The sequence below is a fragment of the Aythya ferina genome (assembly GCF_964211825.1).
Source record: "Aythya ferina genome assembly, chromosome: 25".
NCBI lineage: Eukaryota > Metazoa > Chordata > Aves > Anseriformes > Anatidae > Aythya > Aythya ferina.
The window spans coordinates 4444346-4469887 of record NC_140323.1 but is presented as its reverse complement, the minus strand read 5'-3'; the positions used below and the strand labels follow the sequence as shown (position 1 = coordinate 4469887).

Below are 25542 nucleotides of genomic sequence, written 5' to 3'. Positions count from 1 at the left end.
CCCAGGGAAACTCAGGGGTTACAGCAGCAGGAGGGGGAAATCGCCTCCCCGACAGCCTCAGCTGGCACGGTGGAGATAACGAGCCCGGGCTCAGCCATCCCAGAGCCGAGGTGCCCCGAGGGAGGCAGCAGCAGCAGCAGCTGTCAGCGCCCGGCGCTTTCTTAGCCCCGCACCGTTTTTATCCTCACGGCTTCTGCGCATCTAATTAAGGGCTCAAGTCTAATTATAGCCCCGGCTGCTTGCTAGGGTGTGAGGGGCGGCATGCGTGAGGAGCAGGGAAGGAGGCTGCGGAGGGGTGATGCTGAGGGTGCCTGGGGTATCTGGAGGGGCACGAGGGGTGCCAGGAGGGGCAGGGATGAGGAAAGGCATCTCTGCATCAGGTTTCTGCATCTTGCCTCCGAAGCAGGCTCGCTGGCAGAGACGAGCCCTCCCTGCTGGGCCAGCCGCGAGTGCCAGGCAATTACATCACGGCCTCGGCCCCTGCTTGCAGCACAAGTTTCTAGCAATTGTGGCTGCAGGGCGAGGGGAAAAAAAAATAAAAAAAAATAAAATAAAATGTGGACGTGACCCGAGCGGAGCCCAGGGCAGCAGCACATGAACGGGCTGGCCCGGACAGAGCTGTTTTTTGCTGGGAGGCAGCAGCCTCTCCCATGCTGTGCCCGCAGGAGCCAGCCCAGCCTGCCCCAGCACCGCTCGGGGAAGGGCTGAGCACCGCTGGGCTCCCAGCCCTCAGCATCTCCTGCACCCCAAAGGAGAAGGCTGTGGGGCTAGGAGGAAGCTCAGCGAGCCCCAGGTGCACCCCAGGAGCCCTGTGGACAGGCAGCGAGGTCTCAGGATTTGGTGGCAGCGGGTGCTGGCAGCAGTGGGGTCACTTTGGGGTGGGCAGGAGGAGATCCCAACGCTTTCACGCTCTTCCACCTTAACCACAGGGGTGTCATTCCTCTGGGCGCTGTGCAAATACCTGTCCCTCCTCGAGACTCACCCTGCGCAGGCAGAAATCTCTCCACAGATCAGGTTTAATAACCAGGTGCTGCTAATCCTGCCGCGCGGATGGGGAGAGGAGCGCAGACAAAGGGGCAGCGGCTTTCCACGCGCCGGGGGCTGGGGGCTCCCTACCTTCGTTCCTCTGGTTGTTGAGCTGGTTGAACTGCTCCGTGAACTCCGTCAGCGACTCCTCGATGGTCTCCGTCCGAGGGACCGAGAGCGAGAACCTCCGCTTGAAGTTTTTCATCTTGTTCATTTTACCTCGTGCCCTGAGGGACGGCAGAGCCCTGCGGGGAAGGGGACGGAGCTGGCTGGGGGGTGCTGGGGGGGGGGGACAGACCCGCAGCCCCCCCAGGCATCGGGGACGGCAGCACCCAGAGCTGCGTGCCCCCACTGGGATCCCCGGGCATCCTCTGCGCCGGAGCCACCAGGGGAATCAGGAACCTCGTGTCACCGGGAGCTGCCTGCGGTCAGGAGGTGCACGGGGCTTTTTTTGAGCTCATTGTCAGAGATGAGCCCAGGGCAGAGCTGTGGACACTGAGTCACGGCTGTCAGCGCGGGGCATGCCTTAAGAGCGTGCTTGGAAACTCCAGGAATGCCTGGAACGGGGAAAAACGTGGCAAAAGCAGAAGGAAAGCAGGAAAAAAGAATAAGCAGCGAGAGAAAAGGCACCTTCCCAGGTCTCATCTCCCTGCTCTGTCCTTGCACAACCCCCCCTGAGCCAGCAGCAGGGTGCTGGGGGCAGCCAGGACCAGCAGGGGGGTCCCTGCCCGGGGAGGTGCTCCGAGCTCGGCTTGCTCACAAGCTCTTCCTTGACTCAGATCCGGTACAGGCGCTGGAATCTCCTTAGCTGGAGATCTGATTAGAGCAATAAACCCCTTAAACAAAGAAAACCCTCCAGGGACACATGGCGAAGCGTGCTGTGCCTGAGCAGCCCCGCGAGCGGGCTGAGGGGGCTCTGGGCATCTCCACCTCGCCCTCCGTGGCACCAGCACGTTCAGGACTTGTTCCTCCTGCCAAGCACAGACCTGGCAAATGGCCATTGCTCCCCAGAGGTGCCGACATCGGTCTCGCCCCCAGCCAGCCCTCACGGACCCCAACCCATCTCCCAGGGAGTTTCCATTTGACCGCACCGCACTCTTTTAATGCTGCTCTCCTCACCCAGCAGCCCGAGGGGGAATTTTAAGTGAGAAATCACCCCTGGGGGCCCAACGGGCACCCAGAGCTACCCGAAGGGGGGCTCCTTCCCGCACCCCACCCCCTGTGAGCCCAGCAGCCCCCAGCCCCCTCCGGGCCAGGAGCCCGAAGCCGCGGTCGCATTCCAGACGGATGCGCTCAGCCGCAGCATCCCCAGCCAATGCATCGTGTCGCCAGGGCGACGGGAACACTTGGGCTGACATGCCTGCATCTGAAGGCTTAAAAGATTACCGTCAGCAACATAAACACGGCTGGCGTGGCTGCCACGCTCGGCTGCGAGGCACGGCCTCCTGCGGCGGGCGCAATCCCCCGAAAATCCTTGGGATTATCCGTGGGATGCACCTGAACGCTGGGGACCCGCTCCCCTCGAGCACCCCGCTCACCTCCCAGCCTCAGGGATGCAAAACCCTAAAGCTGAAGGCCCTCGGTGCTTGCATATGCAGGGGTATTTGGCTGGGGGTTGGAAGAGAGGCCTGAGGCTGCTTTGAGTTGCAAAGTGAGCGAGGAGGATGCCAGACGCATCCACTCCGGGCCTCAGACATTTAAATGTTTTTCTCAGCTCTACAGGAGCAGGCTTTGACAGCAAGATGCTGACGCTAATGAATGCTGCATTAGCAAAGTCTCCACGCTGGTGCTTTTCTCATGGCCAACAATAAAGCCTCCGAGCAGCCTTGCTCCTCCTGAAGGGAAGGCAAATCTTTGGAGACCGCTTGCTGAGCCCAGGGCTCTGATCCAGCTCCTCACCTTGCAACCTGGGCAAGTTTTACCCTTGAGCACTGCCGGTGAGTGGAAATGCCACTGGTGACAGAGGCACCCAAGGAACTGGACAAAGTGCAGATGCTCCTGTGCTGTTACAGCCCCCAGTTACCAGGCAGGGAGCAGGGGGAATCCGTGCTGCTCCCAGCAGCTACACCACAGGCTCAAACAAACAAACAAAACAAACTCCCCACGTTTACCTCCAGCTGGTCTCAATGATTATTCTTTCAAAATGAGAGCATGCACAAGTTTCCTCACACCTCTGCTGAAGGCTGAGCTCACGAACTGCAGGCTGGCAGCACCCTGAGCCGCCCTTGCACAGGCGCATGCAAGGGCGCTGCTCACCCCGCTGCCACCTCCCCTACACCTCACACACAGCCACCACGGGCAGCTTTGGGTTCTGCAGCCCCTTCCTTCGGCAGGGGCACCCTCCTGGGACTAGGGGCTGCTGCACCCCCCTAGCACACCCGCCGTGCCCGATGGCAGCGGTCACCCCACTGTGATGGGGACAAAGCGCTGCCCTGGCAGGAGGGGCACAGGATGGTCAGAACAAGCTGCAAGGGGGGGACCAGAAGGTCAGGAAAGGTGCTGGGCATGAGCTTCGCCCTCTAGGGAACCCCACAACCTCCAGAAGGGCCCTGGAGTCCAGGACTGGGGAAGATGCATGGAATAAAACAGGGGAAAGAGCGCAAGGGGTCTTTCCATCTCCTCCCTCTTAGCAGCGCGAATAGCTAGAAGGCAAGCACCTTAGCACTGACAAATTTGTGCTCCAGATTGCTCTGAATCCTTCCCCTCCCTGCCATCGTTTAGCTCCAGGCTGCTAAATATAAACCTCCTTGGAGAGGAAGTGGGGTGGGGGCAAAAATAGCACCGGGAGCAGCAGCTACCTCTGCTGCTCTGCGCGAGCCTGCCCCGCGCTCGTTATCTTTACGGCTCCGTCTAATTGGGGCTGTTCTTTCCAGGCAGCCCTGGACCTGCTTGGCATCTGCCGATGGGGTCGAGGCATTTGTCAGGTGGATTTTATGGGTTCATTCTATTCTTAGCCTTCCACGCCTGTCGGAGAGGAGTTTGCTCTGTCACCACAGGGCCGCTCGGATGCAGGTGCCCCACGGCTGGGATTCAGCCCCCCTCCAGCAGCGGTGGCATCCCACGTCCTGCCTGGGTGCACGCACACCGCATGGGCAGGAGCAGCCCATGGGGTGCAGGGGGCTCTGTCCCACCCTGGGAAGGGGGTAACCTGTGGCTGCGTTGCTTTAGGAGAAGGTTTTGGGAGAGGGCATCCCCTTCACAGCTAAAGGGAGCCGTGCAGCCTGCTCCCACGGCACGGATTTGCAAGGAATTGTTGCTCGCGGCTGCCTGCTTGCCCTGAATTTTAGCAGCAGGGCACTAAAGGAAGCAGGGGCACTTAGTGGCTTGCTGCGAAAGTGACACTTGGTAAGCAGGGCGATGAGATCACTCGTTTTACAGCCCCGAGGCTCTCCAGGCTCCCCGGGAATGAGGATGGCCCCTGGCCAGAGGCACCTTGGGGATGGAGGAAGGCAGCCGACATGCCGAAACACGACGTGGCGCAGCGGGGCACGCAGGGGAGAAGCGATCTAAAATGGCAACGAGGAATTTAGGCACCGACAGGCAGAAATGAAATCACTCAGCCTGGACTTTGGCCAAGAACCGGGGATTAAAGCCAGCCGCGTGAATGATCTGCATTTACTGTAAGACAGTCAGATAGTAAATACTTGGCTAAAACACTTCAAAGAGCCTAAAGCCGAGTCCCGCCAGGGAAGCTAATCACATGCTCGAGATGAGATGTTAACAACTCCTTAAACGCCGCGTTCAGAGCCACCTTCACTGCTCTAGCACCGACTGCTTGCTGTTTTTTGGTGAGCTATTCCCACAGGCACTCGGGCTGCGACTCTCCGCATGAATCTCCTGCATTTGCACAGCAAACCCCCCTGGCTCTCCTCTGGGAAGCCAAGGGGCAGGTATTTTCGGCACAGACAAACCATCTTCAGCATGTGGAGCTCTCCCCTTCCTCCTGCAGCGCATTGCAGAGGCTCAGAAGCAGGGCTTTCAAGCCACAACCACTTTACTGCTATTCACAAATAAGTCTCTCTCTCTCTTTTTTCTTTCTTTTTTTTTTTTTTTGTTGTTGCCGTTTTTAACAAACTCCTGCCCTCGTTTCCCAGCTGAAAAGGTGGAAGGCTTGGAGGGAATCGTCTGCTTTTTTCAAACCCCCGAGATTACCAGTTGTGTTTACAAGGCAAAATGAACAGCCCCATTCAGCAGTTCCAGCCCCTGCCCCTAGCTATTGGGTAGTGTGGATTCGCTCCTCCCGGGAGTATCGGGGAGATGGGGAATTCTGCTGGTGGAGCCCTATTTGCTCTGCAAACACGGCTATCGTGCAGCGCTGCGTGTGGCGAGAGGGCCGAGCAAACACCGCGCCGAGGCACCAGCTGAATACGTGCCCCTGCTCACATCCAAGGCCTGGAGAACGAAGTCGGAGCGACCAAGAGCTCAGCAGAGCAGCCCTCGAGCCCTCTCCATGGAGCAGCAGGAGCCGAACCCACTTCGCTCCTGGCACAAGCCCCAGAGCAGAGGGAGGGCAGGGAGAAGTGGTGCAAGAGCGGCTCCTCCGTGGGACACCTCCTCCTCCTCCTCTGCTCTCATGGCCTTACAGGGCCAAAGCCAGGTCCTTGGAGGGGTGCTGAAGGGAACAGGGAGAGATTCAAGGCTGGGAGTCAGGCAGAAACCGCAGCTGGCCTCGGGGACAACTCCAGCAGACATCGGGGTGATGCCGAATTTGCTGCAGCAGCTGGGAATCCCAGCGGGGTGAGGGCAGAGGGGCAGGGAAGGATACCAGCCCCTGACCACCACAGCGAGGTCTCTCTGGCTGCTCAGCTGTCGGCACAAATTCCTCCCTGGGGTAACGAGCTCCCAGCCGCTCCCTCCCTGGGAGGGATGCCACGGAGCAGAGCACAGCCCAAGCACCAAGAAACATTGGTTTGGATGGCCAGAGCTGCTCTGAGAACCAGCACAGCCCTGCAGAGAGGGGGCCGCATCCTGGGAGCCCTTGGGACAGGCAGCCCACCCCACAGCCACCACCTGGACCTTTTCCCATGTGGCTCTTTGCAGCGATGACAACCAAAAAGGGGAGAGATGAGGGGAGAGAGCGAGGCCAGCTCTCCTCCTGCACATTTGCCTCCCGTTGCTGAGCTCTGCTACGCGGGGGCCCTGACATTTCCCTGCCACGCAGGAAACAAAGCCCCCGCCAGGAGGTCGTGGTCCTGCAGGGGAGGGATTGCAATCAATTCCTATTAATCTACGGGAGTCCTGTAGCAAACGGCAAGCCCATCATCCCAAGGCAGAGACTGCGCTGGGCATGATTGGAAAGGAAACCTTGGGTCTCCAGGGAGTCCATCCACCCTCGTGTCACAATTTTTCTCTCTCCTGTACTGGCTCCCATGATTACAACAAATGCAGTGCGCCAGGAAGGTGATTACAGCAGCCAGGAGTTCGCTGCCCTCTCTTCTCACATCTACTGATCAAGGGAAGCCTTGGGAGGAAAAATGACCCCGCAGCAAGCACTCGAGGCTGGCTCCCACCCCAGCTGTCTCCGCATGCCTCGCCTTCCCCAGCTGTAAGTGGGGAATGACGATGCATCCTGCCTCCCTTCTCATTTCTTTGCCTCTTCCTTGGTCACAGGACGCTCACAGCCTGGTTTGTGGGGCGCACGGAGGGCTTCCACCCTCCTCTCCGCAGCAGCTTCCCTTGGTGCCAGGGGACATCGTTGGAGAGGAAACAACAGCTCCAGCCACATGGAGCACATACAGCCCTGAGCCCAAAACCACAAAGCCATCCTGGGAAGGTGAACGCTACAGACAGCTTCCCGCAGCCCCAGCCTTTCTAGAACCTATAACCTGTGCCTGATGCATGGCTGGGAGCAGAAATCGCCGCCGCTCTGCTCGATGCGGCTCCGCTCCCGGTTGTCTCAGTGCTGACAATGAGCCCAGTAACACGAGCGCACAAAGGAGAGTTGTTCTGCCTCCTGCCGTGCCCGCAGCCCTGCGTGGCGCAGCCGGCAGCTCTCCCTTGGCTCTTCCCTCCCCGGCCCGTGATGAGATCAGGGCAGCGCCCAGGAGGGCACTAAAATGACCCTCATTATTCCGGCAGCCACGAACACTGGGTGCTTATTCCTTGGCAGAGGACAACCTGAGAGAAGTGTCCAGTGTTCGGCTGCATCAACAATAGGCTGATAGCAAGCAGCTCGCCCACTGCAGCAGGACCTCAATGCCTGCCTTGTTGCTGCCTGGGAGCCACACAGAGGCACCCGAAGGTGCCTGTGCCAGCATCCCTCTGGTACCATCACTGTCTCCAGGGGATGAGCAGCCCGGTGTCCGTCAGCCCATCCCGTGCTCCAGCAGATGAAGTGCTGCTGCTGCTTGGCTCCAGCTGCAGAGCAGATCCTCAGGACTAGCAGTAGATGCACGAGTCTCGGCACAACCACACGACTTTCTCTGTCTCAGAGCCAGCCAGGGCTGCGTTGGGCTCCAGGGGATGCTCCCTCTGATGCTCATCTTGCAGCAGGAGCTACTGAAGTTACTGAGGTTGAATTTGCTGTCAGCTGGGCATGCAGGGCACACATCCCACCGGCAGCACTCACCACGATGGCAGCACTGCCCCACGGTGCCACACCACGGCCAGGAGACCTGGGCTGTAATGAGCTGTCTGGAGGCAAAAAGCCAGGGCAGCAGCGCTTTACAGCTCAGGTGTGTTCCTGGAGGTGCTGCTGATCTGCTGCAAGACATTTAGCTACTGTCACCCCTTTTCCATGAATCACGTTCTCCTCTCACCCTTTTCCTGCCCAGCAGGCACGTCCCTGCCAAGCATCACGCTGTGGTGAGCAGCTGCTGGGAGAGCAGCACAAGTAATTACCGGAGAGGAACACTCGCAGCAAAAGCCAGCTTGGTTCTTGCCTTTTATGACACTCAGCTGGTTACTGGCTGACAGTCAACTAACAGCACCCAGACTGCACCCCAGGCAGGTTGGCTCTTCCTGCTGTGCCACCAGGAACTCGCTGGGACGCCCGCTGGCTCCTCAAGAGCCCCTGAGATCTGGGGTCCCATGCTGCCCTCTCCCAGCATCACATCCCAAAATGCTGGAAGGCTTCCAAATATACAAGCACAGGCAAGAAAGTGTCCACCAAGCCCACTGAATGCTCCCAAAGCACCAACCAAACGCTGTCCCCCCCATGGCAGTCAGAGGTCCCAGGCAGCTCAGAGAGCCAGCGCAGGGGGGTGCCAGCTTCCAGCTGCCAACGAAATTCGCTGTCAGCAGCACAAAGCCCCTTCTTTTCTCTCCAGCAGTGGTTTAACCTGCGGCTCAGGCTGTCAGCACTTGCCCTGCCTTTATTGACAGGTGGGAGGAGGATCCATGCAGGAGGAGATCCCTGGTGCAGGAGCACCGAGCCCCTCCGAGCCTCCCCCCAGCACACCTGCGGCTCCGTGCCGCTGGAGGAAGCTGCACCACGCTGCCACCCACACCCAGCACGGGGTACGCAGAGTCTGCTGGCTTCTTAATTGCTGTTTTCTTTCCTTGTCTTTTTGTAATTGGAGCTTTCATTCCCTCCCCAGCCCACACAGAGCTCCCCAGGCTGCGAGCTCGTACGCTGCTCTGCAACTGCCACGCAGGTGAGCTCACGGAAAGTCAGGAGTTGCTTTCCTGCAGCGGTCACAGGAGCAGCCATCTCCCTACCAGAAAATACTCCAACTTTACCCCTGTGACCTCTAATTTCATCTACCAAGCCCTCTCTTCCTGGCACAGGGCTGCAAGGAAGGCCACCAGCAAAGGCTGAGGAAAGCCAGAGGCAGGGGCTCAGACCGACCTGCTGCCCATGGCCATGACCACCATGGCTGGTGCCACGCTGTCCCTGCTCCAAAAGCCACACTGGGTGATCGCACAGCCCTGCCCAGTCCCCTGCTGAAGGCATTCCTGGGAGGGTATTTAAGGAAACAAATTACATCCTGTACACCCGATGCCGCATTTCTCAAATTCCACGCAACTACCTCGGAGGAAACCGAGGGGGACAGCAAACAGCACGCACCAAAAAGGTGGAGAGGAGAAACGAGGGCCGGACTCCCACAAAAAGCTTTACCAGGGGCAGTGTGGCATCAAAGGGTCTTGGCATGACCTCATTTTCCAGAGAAAATAGTTTTATCAAAGCCAGAAGCCCAACGTTTGTAAGGAGCACCACCACAAGCACTCAGAGCAATGAGTAGCTCCGCTCTTCTCCGTGCGTTTTCGAGGAGAGGAGATAAAAGCGCATGGAGTCCAGCTTGCCATGCTCTGCTGCCACGAACCTCACTTCCAAACCCTCCCTCTGCCCATTATGCTCCCCACCCGCTGCAGATACCTGGGTCTGTGCCACTCAGCCCCCCGGGAGGCAAAACACCACCTCGTGCACCCAGCCTGGCACGGGGAGGAGCTGCGGAGACTCCGCAAACGGCTCCGTGGGGGATTAAGGCGCCTTCCTCCCAGCGTGAGCTCAGACCCACGAGCTCCTTGGAGCCAACCCCGCTAATAAAGCAGCCCCACGGCACACGTGGACGGATCTTTCTGCAGCAACAGGAAAAGAAATGAATGAAAGGAGCCGGTGTTCCTGGCCTACTGCTCCCCGACCCGGCACCAGCTGCTGGGGGGTTCTCCCCAGTCCTGCGCCCCGCAGCTGCGGTCTCACCGCTCGGCATTAGGCACATAAAACTCCTTGCAGCAGGGTTTCAAATCTGTTTTATTTAAAGCTCCGGAACAGTCACATGATAGCAAGGTAGCGAGCAAACACTGCAAGTCTGCTTCCCTGCCAAGGATTGCGCTAATCTGGTATTTAATCTTAAACCAGTTGTGCACCCATCCTCGGAGGGCTCTGCGCACGTGTGCCTGTGCGTTTCTTGCTCGGAGACGCAGCCACACAGGTAGGAGCACAAGGAGCCAACGCTCGAGGAATCGGAGGATTTCAAAGCACAGCACGGGCTGTAATTACTCCTGGCATCCCCATCTCCTCCAGGATGGGAGCAGCGATGCTGTGAGCCCTTTCAGCCCCTCCTTACCAGGGCTCCCGCAGCAGTGCTGAGCCCCAGCCGGGGGCAGCACTGTAGGGCTGGGGGGGGGGGGGATTGAGCAGCCCTCTGAAGCAGCAAGGGGGGGTTAAGCAGCCCCCCAAACCTGCAGGTGGCTGCTGGGGGTCCCAGTGAGATGGGTTACGAGGCACCGGACTCTGCAAGAGCTCTGCCTGGGTGCTGGGCTCCCCCGCGCCCCCAGCCCAACCTGAAGCTGGCAGCTTCTCCCTGGGCTCTGAGGGGAGCCGAGTGTCCCTTCCTCTCCTCCCGTGGCTTCCCAGATCTCAGTGCTGATACAGCTGCAAGAACGCCGGGCGCCTTCTTTCTGCGCACGAAGCACTTTGCAAAGAGCCAGGGGCTGGGCAGCGCAGCGAAAACCAGACATTGTCTGGGCCACACGCAGGGAAGGAATAACGCAGAAACAAACAGATTTTCACAGTAGCAAATGTCTCAGGGAACAACCGGCGCAAGCAAATGAAGCTAGTCCTCAGGTGGTGCAGCTCCAGATGGGATCTGAGCACAGCAGTCGCCAGGAGATGGGCAGCTCCACGTGCCTGAGGTCTGGGGGTTGCCAACCAGGTTGTGCCCAGACCCCAAAACCCTTCTTAGTAACAGCCTCACCCCCTCCACCAGCTTCCAGAGGAAGAGCCAGGAGAGCAGAAAGGCAGGAGGCTGGTGCGAGATGCAGCGAGCTCCCTGTGCTTTGCTCCTCATCCTCATGTCCCCAGATGTCCTGACGTCTCCTGGCAGCCCAGGACGAGATGTGCCAGCAGCCTGGACTGTCCTGCTACATCCCAGGTGCTGCCTTCCAGGGAACCCCACTGTCCTTCAGAGGAACCCATCCAGCTGCAGCTAACCCCCACCACCACAGATTTTCATGCTAAATCCCACGCCGACCTGCCTGGGTACCAGAGGGAGATCTCCCAGATGTATAAACAGATTAAACACGCCTCGGTGCCTGCGAACCTCTGCTCACTTCCCCGTGGAGGGCAACATTTCATGCATATCTGGGAACTCGGCGAGCGCTCACTGTTTAGATAAACCTTGTTCCGTATTAAACTGTAAATAACGTCTGCTCTGCCAAGCCAGGCCCCAGCTTGGCGTCCTGAAAGCTGTGGAGTCAGTCACGAGAATGGCAGACAAAGCAAGTGCATTTGGTGGTTTTTAAACAGAATCTCTGTTTTCTGAACCTTGTTTTCCCCTCCCATCCCATCTCTTCCCTCCCAAGCCCCCTCCCTGCTCCTCTTTCGGCCCCCCTGCAGTTCTCTTTGCAGGCTGGCTCAGGCTCCCCCAGCTTCGCCGTCCTTGACAAACTCAAGGCATTTCTGCACGAGTCTTGGAAGCTGGGGGAGATAACAGAGTGCAGAACGAGATAAACAGAGGGGAAGAGAGGGAGGGAGGGAGATCTCTGCAGGAAAGCACATGGCTGGGCTCACCAGTCCTTGGCACTGCTAGGGAAGGGTAGGAGCTAGTGGGCACTGTGGCCTGCATCCTCCTGCCCTCTTGTAGGACACCAGAAGGCCTGAAATGATTTCAGACGTATCCCCCCAAAATCAGAGCATGCCCACACCTCCACGTGGTGCTCAGCAACAGGCTGGTAGAGTCCAGGGGGCTCCAGGCTCAGAAATGGAGATGAGAAGGGACTACATCAGGCAGGAGCGCTCCAAACTCGCTCACTTGTATTCAGCCCTGCTCCTCTCCTGCCTCGCAAGCCGATAAGCCGTGTGCCTCACAGAAACCGCTCGAGATAAGGAAGGATTATAATCCTGAGACCCAAAGAGACAGGAGATTTGGCCGGTGTTCACACGGCAGGCCGTCAGCTGAGCCGTGCCGCCCCCTCCCACCCAATTCTCTTCTCCTGTGCTGCCTGCGCCCACCGCAACCCCCTGGCCCGCAGTGCCGCTATCATGGTGCGATTAGTTGCACAATTAATCGTTAATAGGAAGGGATTGGAAGGGATTAAGTACTTAAATAGAACACACGCTGCTAATGGTAATTTATAAAAACACACCTTCTCCCTCAGATACTGTGCCACGCTTTCAGGGAATTAAAAACGACCGACGTGGGCCTTCTTCTCCGCACCTCCTGCGCAGAGGAAACGCGTTCCCATCCCTGTGGAGCTGCAACCTGGGGCTGGGAGGCTCTGGGCAGCACAGCACACCCCAGCCCCAGCTCCCTAGGGACAGGGCAGCAGCCAGGAGAGCTCCTCTCTGCTGGGCTCTCAGGGTTACTGCTGAAGCAGGAGGATGGATGGTGCTGGGAGGGTTGTGCTGCTGGTGCTGGGTATAACCAAAAAGCATTAGAACTGCTGGTTCTGCCTCCTCCAGGCTCCCAAGCAGGTGAGGTTCCCCTCTTCATCCCGTCTCACACACACCGATTTACACTGCAAATAGAGTTTGCTGCCTAAAAAACCAGGTGCTGGGAGGCTGCCCAGGTGCACTAAACCATCCCAACCCTTCTGAGCCCCTTCGAAGGGCTGAAAACAGTTTGGAGGCACCTGGTAAATGCAATGCTCAAACCGTGCTGCTGTGGCTTTGGTCCCTGTGTCCCCACATCCCCTCGGCCACAGCCCTTGGTGCTGAGCAGGACTTTTCATCCAGCCTGCGGCAGCCCTGGCAGCCCATCCTCCCCAACCTCCACCCCACGTCAGAGCAGTTTTCTGCCTTGCATCAAAAGCCAAACAGGCGGAAAAACAAACCCCTTAGCTCTTCCGATCGGGGCAGTCTGAGGCGTCCCTTTGGGGTTTCTTGCCTCGACCACACAAGCCTGCAGTGTGGCTTGGCCCTGCAGAGGTTTCCTCCGCACCGGGCAGCGTTTCAGGCTCCTGCTCTTCCTCTAAAAGCAAAATACACCAGGGCTGTGCCAGCTGATGGGCTCTGCACGGGTCCTGCCCCTGTTCCATCTGCTGTGAGGGATGACACGGGCTCTGCAGGGTCCCCTGGGACCCCAAAGGATGTTCAGCTCTGCTCGGGGCACGTGCCATCATGGGCAGTCCCCCCGGTGCAGCTCTGCTGGCAGCCCTGAACCTGCTCCCGGGACAAACGGAGGCTTTCAGCCTCCGGGGCTGCTCGTTTCCCTCCTCTGGCCAGTGCCACGCTCCCAAAACACACGGTATCAATGCTGCCGTTGTAGAGGCAGATCACAAGGGCTGCAAAGCTCGCCCCTAGATGTGGTCTTCTTCAAGCAGGACCTTGGCAGACCTGCAGGAGAGGCTCTCCCTGCTGCCTCCGCCCGGGATGCAGCTGCTCCCTGCTCTGGATGAACACTGGCCTTCAGTCCCCTGGCTGCAAACACTGAAAGCAAAGAGCAGGCAGAGGTACCCAGCTGGGTACGTCCCTCCTGGGAGCCTGACGGGCAGGGCTGCAAGTCCGATACCACCAGGATGGGCAAAATACAAAGGACAGATAAGAGCAGGCTGGGATTTGTGAGATACAGCTTGTTCCTGACCGCCCGTACTTCCTGCAGGCTGTGGCACAGCAATTACTGTGCAGTAGTTAGTTAATAATTACAAGCTGACCGGCCCTTGGGAACATCCGTAGCAGATTCTCCTTGCTCTTAAATCACTGCTCCCATCTGAGGCACGAAGAACAGATGCTGGAAAGGTTTTTGTGCCTAAAGTAACACAGGAACAGTTCCTCACCCCTCTGATGACTTTGTTTGAGGACAGCCAAGCCTTTCATTGATACCTCAGCCAAGCAGTGAATTTGGCCACTATCCCCTCTCGGGGACGGGATGGGACCAAACTCACCCAAACCCAAATAGCAGTTAGAGTCAGGAAAAGCATCCAGGACATCTAGCACGGGATCCGGCCTCCAGACCACTACCTCAGCACCATTTCCTTCTCCATTCTGCTCTTTATAGAGCCTGGCTGCCTTGATTTGGCGTTCTGGGAGCAGACCCTGCCTGAGCCTTGGCAGCACGCTCCCTGCCAGGCCACCGGCGCTGCTGGCACTGCAGAAATGAGCGGGTAGCTTCTAGCCCTCCGTGCCATCTAGGTGACAGCACACATCACAGCACAGATCCTACAATGAAACTGGAGAGGATTTGCGATGCTCACAGCCTTAGCTGGTGGCAAAATCACCACGCCCTTTGCTGCTGTGGGTCCCCTGACTTCATCAGGGCAGGGCTGACTTGCACTCGGGTGCCTGGTGAAGCGTGGCATGGAGCAGTTTAACACACTGACACAGGCAGGTGCAGCAGGAGGACATTTCCTGGGTAAAAAGAGGTCACCTGAGCAGCTATGACACCCTTCAAACCGGATTTTCGTAGAATCACAGAATGCTTTGGGCTGGAAGGGACCTTAAAGATCAGCCAATTCGGGACACCTCCCACCAGCCCCATCCAGCCTGGCCTTAAACACTTCCAGGGATGGGGCACCCACAGCTTCTCTGGGCAATTTTAGATATTTAGAGTCTGAAAGACAAAAAGAGGAACCAAAGTGCTACTGTAGACCCCCAGTTATGTCCCTGGTACCCACAGATCAGCAGCACTTGCTCCAGCACAGGCTCATTGCATAAGCTGCCAGCCTAAGAAGCTTTCCCCCAGATAATTCAAGCCACGCGAGGCAGCGTAAAACCAGGCTCCCAGGGGTGCTCCATGCTGGAGCACAAGAAACAACAAAAAAAAACCTCCATACGTGAATTTGTATGCGCGTGCATGTTCACGGAGTTAAGGCTCCCGTCCACAAACCTCATCAGCTTCAGCAACTAAAAATAGAGACGGCTCCAAGAGTGGGCAGCGCGGGGAGAAGCGGGCACGACAGAGGAGCAACGGTGAGGGAGGGTGCAGCTAAATCTAGTGGGGATCATAAATCACAGCCCCCAAGTGGTCCCAGCCTATTAACGCTTATCAAGTAATTAACTAGACGGAGTGGAAATAAACTGCTTCAATCAAAATAGAGAAATGGCAGAAACAAGCAGAAGGCTTGGAGTGTTTCTGCTTCCCAAAAAAGGCACATTTTGATTTGTTCCGAGGCTGCAGTGCTTCTGATCGGCTTCAACAGTCTCCTCTTTCTAATTTAGCAATCCAATTAAAAGTCATCAAACCCACAGCAGCACTCTGTGAACCCAACCAAACCCAGCCCCCTGCCCTGCTCCAAAGCCCCCAGCTGGGGAATTTGGGGTTGTTTTAAAGGAATCAGCCGGGCATTGCAGAGGTTGGAGAAGAAAGAGAGGGAGGGGGAGCGGGTTCACGCAGAAGCCTTCTGCAATAAAACATTTCCCTGCATGTCAGGTCGTGAGGAAAGGCTGAACAAGTGCCCAGAAGAGAAATAAAAATCTTGTCACAGCAGTGTCCCTCTGGGAGACCTCCCAAGGCCCCAGCTCTCGGCTACAGCCCAGCACAAAGCAGCACATCTTCGAGGCTTGCTTAGACCTCAGGTTTGGGAGCCAGGGCCAGGAATATGCTCCGGGCCTCAGTTTCCCCATCTGATAAACGAAGATGATAGTGCCAGCTCAAGGGTGTCATGAGGGTGAGTTGTATGGGTGTAGCAAACGAAGAGTAACACAATAATTGGATTAAATGCTCCGTTAATTGGCCACAAAGTGCCCTCATTAGCAGTGCCATTCCTTCCAGGTACAGAGAAGCCCTGCACCTTCACCTTCCCTTTCCATCTACTAATAAAAGGGCAGCAAATCCCACACAGCTCCATCCTGTTTACTTCCTCTGCTGTGCATCACCAGCACTAACAGCTCCGATGATGCCCTGTGTTCCCACGGCGCTGCCAGAGGTGGCCGGTACCAGGCACCGATGGCACCGCATCAGAAATTCGCTGCTGGAGTTATGGATTATTTTCATTACGCTGGCCCCAGAGACCGAGGACTGCTGTGCAAAAGGCAGCAATGAGAAGCTGTCCCTGCTTCCAAATGCTCCTGATTTAAATCCACAAAGGGAGATAAAAGGGAAGCACAATAGAGGGCCAGGCTCCCAGCAGGTCAGCAGCAGGCCCAGGGACAGATCGCAGCGGTCTGTGCACAGCCAGGGATGCTCTGAAATGCCCCCACCTGAGCTGCTCTGGGAGACCTGCTTCCAAAAAAAAAGCAAGGAACATGAATCTTTGAAAACAGAGGTCAAACAGCCCTCAGCTCCACAGGGCGAGCACTCTGCAAGTTATTTATCCTCCCAGCCCCCTAGTGTGATATGGACAGTACCTGATAGGAGATGGTGGCACAGAGACATCACAAGCAAAAAGTGCCCAAATCCAACTACCCCAAAGCCTCCTGCTCTGTACCCTGTGTTCCTGCAGCTCTTAAAGCTGTGGGTCGTTAAGCATTCAGCACAGGAGTGAGAATTTTAGCAGGAGCCCAGCTGCTGCTCAGGTGCAAAAAGGGTCAGGGGTCCAGCAGGGATCAACCCTGGGGGCTTTTCCCAGTGGGAATGCAGAGCACCAAGCCTGGCTGCAGAAGTGGAGCCTTAATTGTGGTGGCTCGGAGCTCATCCCTAAACCAGCAAGGAAACACAGAAGGCAAGAGAATACCGATCTCAGATCGGAGATGGAGCACAAACAAGCCACGTGAAAGGAGGGAGGCAAAGAAGGAATCAAAGGAGATGAGATATTGCAGTGGTGTCAGCAGCACAGGCCAACCCCAGCCATCTCTGGAGGCTTGCTTGCTCTGCTCTGTGGCTTGGAAACAATTTTGCACTGGCTTCTTTTTCAGCCAGGCTGGCTAGACAAAGATAGGAGCTGAGATTGTGAGTGGCTGAGCAAACAAGCAGCAGATGAGCAGTGCTGGCTGCGGGCAAAACGCTACCTGAAAAGAAACCTTGATTAGGCATGGTAAGAGAGAGCAAAAGATGCTTCATCTGATTACAGATCGACTCTGCAAAGTTAATTGTTCACCCGATTGTAATCTAGCCTTTCACATCTACATTAATCAACAGGTTGCTTTCTGCTATCAGTTTTCCCTCTACAAACAGCAGAAGTGAGTTAATTTGGAGAAAAGCAAATTCAGCAGGTCAAACCCCTGCCTGGGCAGAGTTTGCTCAAAGCGGTTAAAGGGCTTTTTAAATTGAGACCTTTTCTTGTTTGTCTATCTGTATGGATGCGAACCAAGGGCACGTCATCAAGCAGGGGCAGAGCTGACCTCTCGGGGTTTTACTAATTACCCAGAGTGAAACTCACTCCAAGCTGGGCTCGGAGCATTTCTGAGCTCTGTCGCTGTCCCCAGAGCCCGGAGTCCCTGTCCTGCTGCCAGTGCCATGGAGCTGCTGCTTTGCCTCGGTTTTCCCGAGCGTGGAATGAGAAACTGGGAGGCCTTTAGTGAGTATAAACCTTCCTGGCAACTCCTAAAATCATTTGGACGTGACTCCAAACATACAGCCCAGGTTTTCTGGAGATTCTCAGAGCTCCTGGCCCAAACCTCAGGTCTGTAAGGAAGCCAGAGGAATGTCTCGGGGTTTACAAGGAATGACCAAACATTGATTTCTCTCCAGAAGGCCAGACCAAGGGGGTGGTTTCAGTGGAAACCGCAGCATTAATACCTTAATGCACACGACATACGTGAAGTAAATACACCGGTTTCTGTCTCACCAAGTGGCGGGGGGCACCACGTAGGACAGAGCAAAAGGAGGGATCCTGGGGACTTGGGAGGTCAAAATCCAATTCCCCTACTGCCACGGGCTCCTTGCTGCACCTGGAGCAAGCCATTTGTCTCTCCACTTTCCCATACGCGAAGTGAAGCTGCCTTCATCTATCTTGTCGGGTTACAGTGCCAGCAGCAGAAGGCCAAACCTGCAGGGCTGTGCCCCAGCCGTGCCCAGCTGTGACAGACACAGCCACGGCGGCAGTAAGTGCACACAAAAGGCAGCAGCTAAAGATTTAAAACAGCTACTTTGGAAGCCAGGAGAAAGGGCAGATCTGCTGCATTTCGGTCACCTGTAATGCCTGGCTATGGGACACCCTCGCTGTGCTTTGTCACGCTCTTGCCAGCGAAGTCTACGTGAAGGGTCCATTCAAGGGACCACAAAGGGAGCTTGTTTGGTGAAAGGGACCTTCAGGAGTTGAAATGAGTATTTTAGTGCTTCCGTGCCTATCTCTGCCAGCATCCCAATGCTCTACAGATCTCAGGGAGCAAACCTGCGAGAACAAAGCAAGGTCAAGTGTTAACAGATGGAGACTCGGACATGGGGGTACAGCGACGGGTCCAAGGTCAGAGAGAATCCATGGCACGGCCAGGGACAGTCAGATTGCTGGAGTGCTGCTCTTCAGCCATAACATTTCTGCTCTTTTTCAAGCAGTCAAGAGAGGAGGAACTCCCAGTCATTGCTGGGGAGGTTCTTCCACTGCTGATTTATTAATTATCTTCATTCAGATCCTGTGCATAAGTCTGGGTGCCTGGGAACAAATCTGTGAGCTCTGCAAACCCTCCCATCAGAAGGAAGTGGTCCTGCAGTACAAGCACCAAAACTGGCATAGAAATCTTCTGGCATGACAGTCAAAGAGAGTCTGAAAATCAGAGCAAACTGAGAGTTTCAAGGCCAGGTTCCCAGCTTCTATCCCTGCCTCTTCCTTTTCTGCATCTAGCTCTTGGATGTGTCGTGTCCCACCAACATGCTTGTATCTCCTGGAGGAAGGGATGCTCTGGACTATGAACATCCTTTGAGACCCATGAGTGAGGCACTGCTGATGTGTCCCCATGACAGTAACTGACCGACTGCCACCACAGCCTGGCGTTTGCATCAGGGGAACCCTCCCAGGAGCACAGGAGCTGCCTCTGACAACCTCTGCACGGATGGGGTGACCCAGGTGCCCTGCCACAACCACGTGAGGCTGGAAGACAAGGCTGTGCTTGCATTTACCCCATTTCAGCTCTGTGTTAGCACACATCACAGCGCCACGTGCTGCCCCGTTACCACCCAGGAGGAAACCAAAGCAGGACACAGGCCCTGCCCGAAGGCACTGGCCCTTTCACAGACCTCATCCAGGAGCACCAGCTCTCTGCCTGCTGCTCATCCAAAGCTCCCCCCTCAAACTCTTCCAACCCCAGCACGCCCCCCACACGGTTTATTTGGTTGATGGGCACAAATAGCCCCATGCCAGCAGCCCCAGGCCCATCTCCGATGCTTTCTCCTTTCACAGTTCGTGCCACCATCGCACCCAGCAGCCTGCAGGCTCTTCCCAGTTTATTTTCACTGAGAGACAAGCTGGTTTGTTAAAGGCGGACTGGCACGGGTGCTGGCAGGGCAGGGACACCAGCTCCCCGTGGTCCTGCCTGGGGGGAGCTCCTTGCTCTTCACCCCGGGGGCTCAGCAACAGGCACCTCGGAGGGACACGGCTGATACCGACGGGCACAAGGCAGTGCAAGGAGCACACCGGGCAGAGCGTGTGGCTCCTGCAAGCAGCCCCACGAACTTCCACACTCCTGGAGCCAGCTCCGCGCCCCCCGCAGCCTCCAGGCCACCCTCGCCCCCCAAACCCGTGCTGGGCCCCCAGCAAACAGCACACGCTGGTAGGAGCTGAGAGAAGGAAAAACACCGGGTAGGGCTCCCGAAGCCACGCTCAGCACCGAAAGGCGCTCGGGGATCTCCTCCAGCAGCGAGCAGCCCGCTGGAAATCCCTGCTGCACTTGGTCCGGAGCTGAACCCTCCCTCACCGCATCTCCAACTTCTGCCGTCCCCTCCCCGACAGCCCCAAAAGCAGAAGAGGGAGCCCCAGCCCCCGAGTCCAGGCTGCCCGGCTCGGGGTCGTCCCCCCCTCGCCCCCGGCTCCCCCCGGCACTCACCGGGCCGCGGCAGCGCTGCCTCCTTCCTCCTTCCTCCGCCGCCTCGCCGGGGCCGGGGCCGAGCGGGGGCGGCGCTGCGGGGCCGGGCGGGGAGCGGGGCCGGGGCTGGGACCGGGACCGGGACCGGGAGCGGAGAGGGGCCGGGGTTGGGAGCGGAGACGGGGCCGGGGATGGGAACAGGAGCGGGGCCGGAGTGGGGCTGGAACCGGAGCGGGGCCGGTACTGGGATCCGGAGTGGTGCCGGGATCCGGAGCGGTGCTGGGATCCGGAGCGGGGCCGGAATCCGGAGCGGTGCCGGGGCCGGAGCGGTGCCGGTGGCGGTGCTGGAACCGGAGCGGGGCCGGTGCTGGGATCCGGAGCGGGGTCGGTGCCGGAGCGGTGCCGGTGCCGGTGCCGGTGCTGGAACCGCAGTGGTGCCCGCTGGCGGTGCTGGAAGCGGAGAGGTGCCGGTACCGATGCCGGTGCCGGAACCGGAGCGGTGCCGGGGCCGAAGCGGTGCCGGAGCCGGAGCGGTGCTGCCGCAGGACCCGGCGCGGTGCCGGTGCCGGTGCTGGCTCCTCCCCGCCGCAACCCGGGGCCGAACAGAGCCCGCTCGGGGCCGTGCCGGGATGCTGCGGGCCGGGAATTTCCCCCCTCCACCCCCCCGGGCTCTTCCTCCTCGTCCCGGGGCAGATGCCCGGCGGTGGGGGCAGCCCCGAGGTGCCGGTGCTCCGCCGAAAGTCGGTGCCCGGTGCAGGGGAGATCCGGGGAGGGGGATGGCTGCGTGGTCCCCACCCGAGGGCAGCCCCGGGAATTTCAGCCTCCGTCACTCCAGCGAGGCTCCGTCTTCAGTGGCAGCCTCACCTTCCACGCCAGCTATTTATGATTGCCTTATATTTAGCCAAACATTCCCCGTTTGCCAAAAATAGACGGGCCGTGGAAATAAATCAGGCTGACTGGAGGTGCCAACGTTGTCTGTCTGGAACTAATTAATTTCTTATATCCCCAGCTATATTAATCCTCGCCCTCCCTCCGCAGACCGACCTGTCTGTCAGCAGAGTTTTTGTAATTAATGGGTTTTATGCTTCGATCTGAGGGATGCGCAGGAGGTTTAACGTGGCTGGGGAAGGCAGGGAAGGGACAAAATCCATCTGCACGGAGAGCAGAGACCCAGGGGCCAGAGCAGAGCTGATGAGGAGGAAGAGAGGAGGCACAAGGTCTCTGGGGAGAAATCCTATCCCAGGAAGTATGTGGGATCTGCTCCTTCCAGGCAACGCGAGTCCACAAGGAAGGCTGTCCAGAAGAGACAAATTCGGGCTCATTTAGTTCTGCTGTTGCCAGAACTCCTTTTTCCCTTTTCCTTTCTGAACGTGGGAGTCCGGGGGGACTTGTTGACTCTCATTTCCTATATTAGAACCATCAACTTTGCTGGGAGACACTCGGAGGAGCGGGGAAGTGCACAGATGGCACTGCAGAAGCGTAAGAGCTGAGCCCCCATGGAGGACCGGGATGCTTTCCAGGCTGCTCAAAACTCCTTTTTATTTGTTCACTTAAACCTGTCCCATGGCAACACCCAGCTAAAACCTAAACCCTTTAGTAACGCTCCGTGTGGGGGGCAAAATACCCGGCACCAGCTCATCCCGGGGGCACGTGAGCCAAGACTCAGCCCAGCAGGGCTGAACAAATGGGCTCTGGACTGGAACTGCCCCCGAGGAGCGGACTTCAAGCTCAAGGCATGTTGCCCCGAGCACAGCTGGGGCTCGATGACTTGCAGCAGGGACAAGACACCTTCCCCTGGGCTAGGGGGTGAGCAGCTTACTCCTCGTGTCCCCACCTGTACCGGGGGATTCGCATCCTTTGCTCTGCAGGACCTGGGGAGCAGCAGCAGAGGATGCAGCCCCAGAGGTGCAGCGTGCAGGCTCTCTGCGTGGAAGCCTGCCCTGCCTTCACCCCTGGTCAATGTGTACCCGGTCATGTGGGCTGCACAGTCAGCGGCAGCTCCGTGTGACGTTGGCCATCACGCTCCCTTTAGGGCACCGCCTGCACAAACCGGCTCGCTTGCTGCGTTTGCTGCAGCCCCACGGTCCGGCCGTGCTCGGCATGCCCCTGGTGCCATCCTCAGCCCTCTCCTCCCTTTGGAGGGGAGCTGGCTCCCAGGGCAGATGTCTCCAAGGCTTCTGCGCCGTTCCCAGCATGGTGCAGCCCGTGGCACAACAACTGCTGTTCCATTCCAGCCCCATCAGACCACCTGGCACTGCAAGTCCATTTTAAACCAGAAATCAGAGGAGATCCCCAGCACAAGCGATGGCTAATTAAGGAAAGGAAGCCCCCGGGCCGGAGATGGCCAGAGAGCCCAGCTGTGCAAGAGAAACAGGCAGCGTGCAAAGGGCAGGAGCGTTACACGCAATTAGCGGCGGAGGCGCGAGCTGGGCGGCTGTGTCACGCAGACTGCCACCGGTGCGTGACGTCCCTCATAACCATAAATCACAATAATCACCGTGCCGAGGAAGGGAACGCTGTAACCCTGACAGGGATGACTTTGGGAGGAGGACGCGGAGAGGCAAAGCCGGCAGCTGAGAGCCATTCCTGGAGCCGTGTGCCGTGAGGCTTGATGGCAGAAGCGGTGATGGATGCCAGCACGTGGGATAAGAGCACGGCTCGGCTCCCAGGCACAGAAACATGGTACCAACAAGACTTACACTGCATAACGGGGCTGGGGATGGTCCACCAGTAATAGCCCAGAGCAAACCGGCCCTTAATGGGTGCTCTGCAAAGGGCAGCACGGGCTGAGGTCACTGCTGTTGGACTTGGCACCCAGCGGTGGATGCCTCTGCAGTGGGGAGCAGTGCGGGTGCAAGGCAGAGCCTGCAGGGCATTTTTCAAACACGCCAGCTTAATGGCTGAGCAGAAGGCAGGCATGCTTGCTTCTCCTGATTTTTTTTTTTTATTTTTTTTTGCTGAAATTACTTCAGGCTCCATGGTTGTTGTTTTCCCCTTTTGTACTGTCACGCTGAAATCACGCAGCCTCGTGTGGTTCCAGCAGAGATCAGGGGTGAAAATGGGATCGCTGCAGTTAGGGGTATTTTACAAAAAAAGTGGGACTGTCTGGGAAACTTCAAGACTTTGTGTAAGTCCATGGCTGTGCTCACTTCAGCTCATGCTGGGGGAGATTTTGCTCAGCAAATCCTTCTCCTCCTCATTTTGCATTTCCTAGTGTGTCACCCTCCCGCTGCAGCCAAGGGAGTGCTGGCTCGCACTCTCCCTTTGGGTACAAATTGCACCTCTTAAAGACACGTGGGCTGTGCTTCCCACCTCTGCAAACAGCTCCTCAGCCCAGCTGTGGACAGTGCTGGGGAGGGGAAAGAAGCGGGGCGTGAAGGAGAGCAGCGAGCAGGGAGCCTCCATCCAAACGGATGCTGCACCCCGAGTTGCTGCGATGCACGTAGCCCAGGCTGGTGGCTCTGCTCCGCCTGCCACTGGCCCCATTTGCACTGCCCCCCCCCCCTTGCAGCCCATAAAACACAGCGGGTGCAGGGCTGGGCTGCGGGGCCGCTGCCTCTGTTTGCAGGCAGCGTGCAGGCGGGGGTGTTTTTCGGGAGCAGCAGGGAAGGCTGCAGCATCCTGAGCAGCATTTTAATCACGGACCCAAGGGGTTTGCTAGGGATGTTCCTCTCCAGAACCCTCCCTCTCAGCAGACGCTGCTGCAGGGATGTTGGAGAGACCACAGCAAGCCGAGGGGCTGGCACAGCCTGGGGGCAATGGGGAGAGCATGTCCCAGCTGTGCAGGACCAAGCAGAGGGTGCCAGACACCGCTGTCACCCCTTGTCCCTGTGCAAACCTGCCTGAGGATGGGGCCATGGGAGCACTGCAGGGATGAACACAGCGCTAGGGCCAAAGCAGCACTCGTTTTGCAGAGCTACGCCCTGCCCCAGGCATGCTCCCTGCGTGGCTCCCAGCCAGAAGCATTAAATCCTCTCCTTTCTCCCTCGCGGTGAGGCCCCAGCGGGGACACCGCATCCAGTCCCGGCTTCGGGAGAGGGGAGGGAGAGTGTCCAGGGCAGCTGTGGGATGGGCAGGGGGCTGACAGACCTGCGGCTGTTCAGTTTTGATGGCAAAGGGCTGAGAATCATAATCACAGGATTGTTTAGCTTGGAAAAAAAACCTCCAAAACCATTTAGTTCGACCTAGGAGGCCACGGCACCTCCAGATGCACCAAAGAGGAAGGGAGCAGCCTGGCCTCTGTCACCACGCTGCAAAGCATCCCTTGCAAACAGTGTAAGGACATGCAATTTTTTGTTGTAAGCTGTTAGCCCCCATTTAATTCAATCCCTGCCCACCCACCCCAAGAGGCTGCAGAGCGTGGGGCTCACCTGCCGGGTCTCCAAGCCAGGGGGCTGAGTCCTGTAAAAAGGGGAAGGTGTTTGGATGTGCTCAGCAGGGAGCTGAACGGAACAAACATGGAAAAATGCACTGAACAACGAAGCTCCAGACCCAGTAAGACTCAGCTGAGGAAGATATATATGGTCACCAAACAGTGCCCTGCCCTCTGGGCATCACTATCTTGCTGGGGAGAAATTTGGAGCCCCTGTCACAGCCCACCGCTATCACGGAAATGTCCTGGCAACCCTAGTAAGCGCATGAAGTGTATTAAAGACGACAGCATAGACTGGAGCCTGGGCAAAACGATAGCAGCACGAACGTGCTTGACTCACGGAGGAAGCAGAGGCCAGCTCCAGGGGATTTCACCTGCTTCTTTCTGCAGCCCCTCCAAGCTCCCTTCCCCTCCGCGCAGAGCCGTGGCTGAGCTGTGGATCCCCCCAGATCCCCAGCAGCTCACAGGCACGTTTTCCCCACCACTACACTCACATGGGCACGCATGTGTGCTGCTCCAAGGCCAGTGGCCGCGCGTAGGTCTGCGGGGAATGTTTTACAGTTGCTGCATCCAGGCGGCAATTCTCCTCCGCGCTGCCCCGACATTCAATAGTAGCGCAGGCAGCGAGTCATGGAAAGAAAATGTGTTCAATGCCTCCCCTGCCTGTGGACAGCAATCCCTTGTGCACATGCAGGCATGTGGAAATCATTGCCCAGAGACCAGCGCTGCAGTTCAGCAGCAGAGTGCTTTGCTTTAAAGGCTGGCTGCTAAAGCAAGAGGGCAAACGGCCCCGTGCTTGAGTGCCCAGCCTGGTGCATCTGGATCTGCTCTGACCAAGTGCCGAGGGGGCCGGCTGCAGCACTGCTGCCCTTGGGAAGGTGCCTGCTGCTGCAACGTGAGGCTTGGTTTGCGCCTGTGACTGTGCACGGGGTTAGCAAGGGGTGCAGGGGCTGCAGGTCACCCCAACAGCCACCCCAACAAACCCCATCTCTGCTGGGTGCCTGCAGCTCCACGGACTCCAGCTACGTGTATGGGCAAGGCACAACGAATTTTGCTATTCCCATTTTACAGGCAGCAGGAGAATGGGATGCAAGCTCGTCAGCCCTTTGCAATGCAGCCTAGAGCCTGCTCCCGGTGCCAAGGGAGCTCCTCGAGGTCACCCTGCAGGTGCCCTACAACACGCAGCCCGAGCCCTGCTGAGCCCTGTTCTGCTGTTGGCCCACGCAGGACCTGGCTCCCTGTAAGCACCGCTTGCCTCGCAGCTGCAGGCAGCGTAAATCGCTGCACAAGTCAGCCTGCTGCATGCTGCACACAACAAAAAGTCACCGTCCACAAAGCCGGGCTGGCCAAAACACAGCTGGCCACGCAGCCGTCAGGCCAACAGCAAACGGGTGAATCCACCGGCAGCTCCCCTTAATTTTGTCCGTGG

At 57.8% G+C, this 25542-nt stretch overlaps 1 protein-coding gene across 1 annotated transcript in view; it reads right to left on the bottom strand.

Moving 5' to 3' along the window:
* CDK18 (cyclin dependent kinase 18) overlaps positions 1 to 20540 on the bottom strand; it is a 33094-nt gene extending 12554 nt beyond the window's left edge. Inside the window, exons 1-2 of the mRNA XM_084497911.1 lie at positions 19763 to 20540; positions 1117 to 1271 (exon numbers count right to left, since the gene is read on the bottom strand). Of these exons, the coding sequence (XP_084354037.1) occupies positions 1117 to 1240 (124 nt within the window). The 5' untranslated portion in view covers positions 1241 to 1271; positions 19763 to 20540. The remainder of the gene's footprint in view (positions 1 to 1116; positions 1272 to 19762) is intronic.
* Positions 20541 to 25542: the final 5002 nt, after the last annotated feature.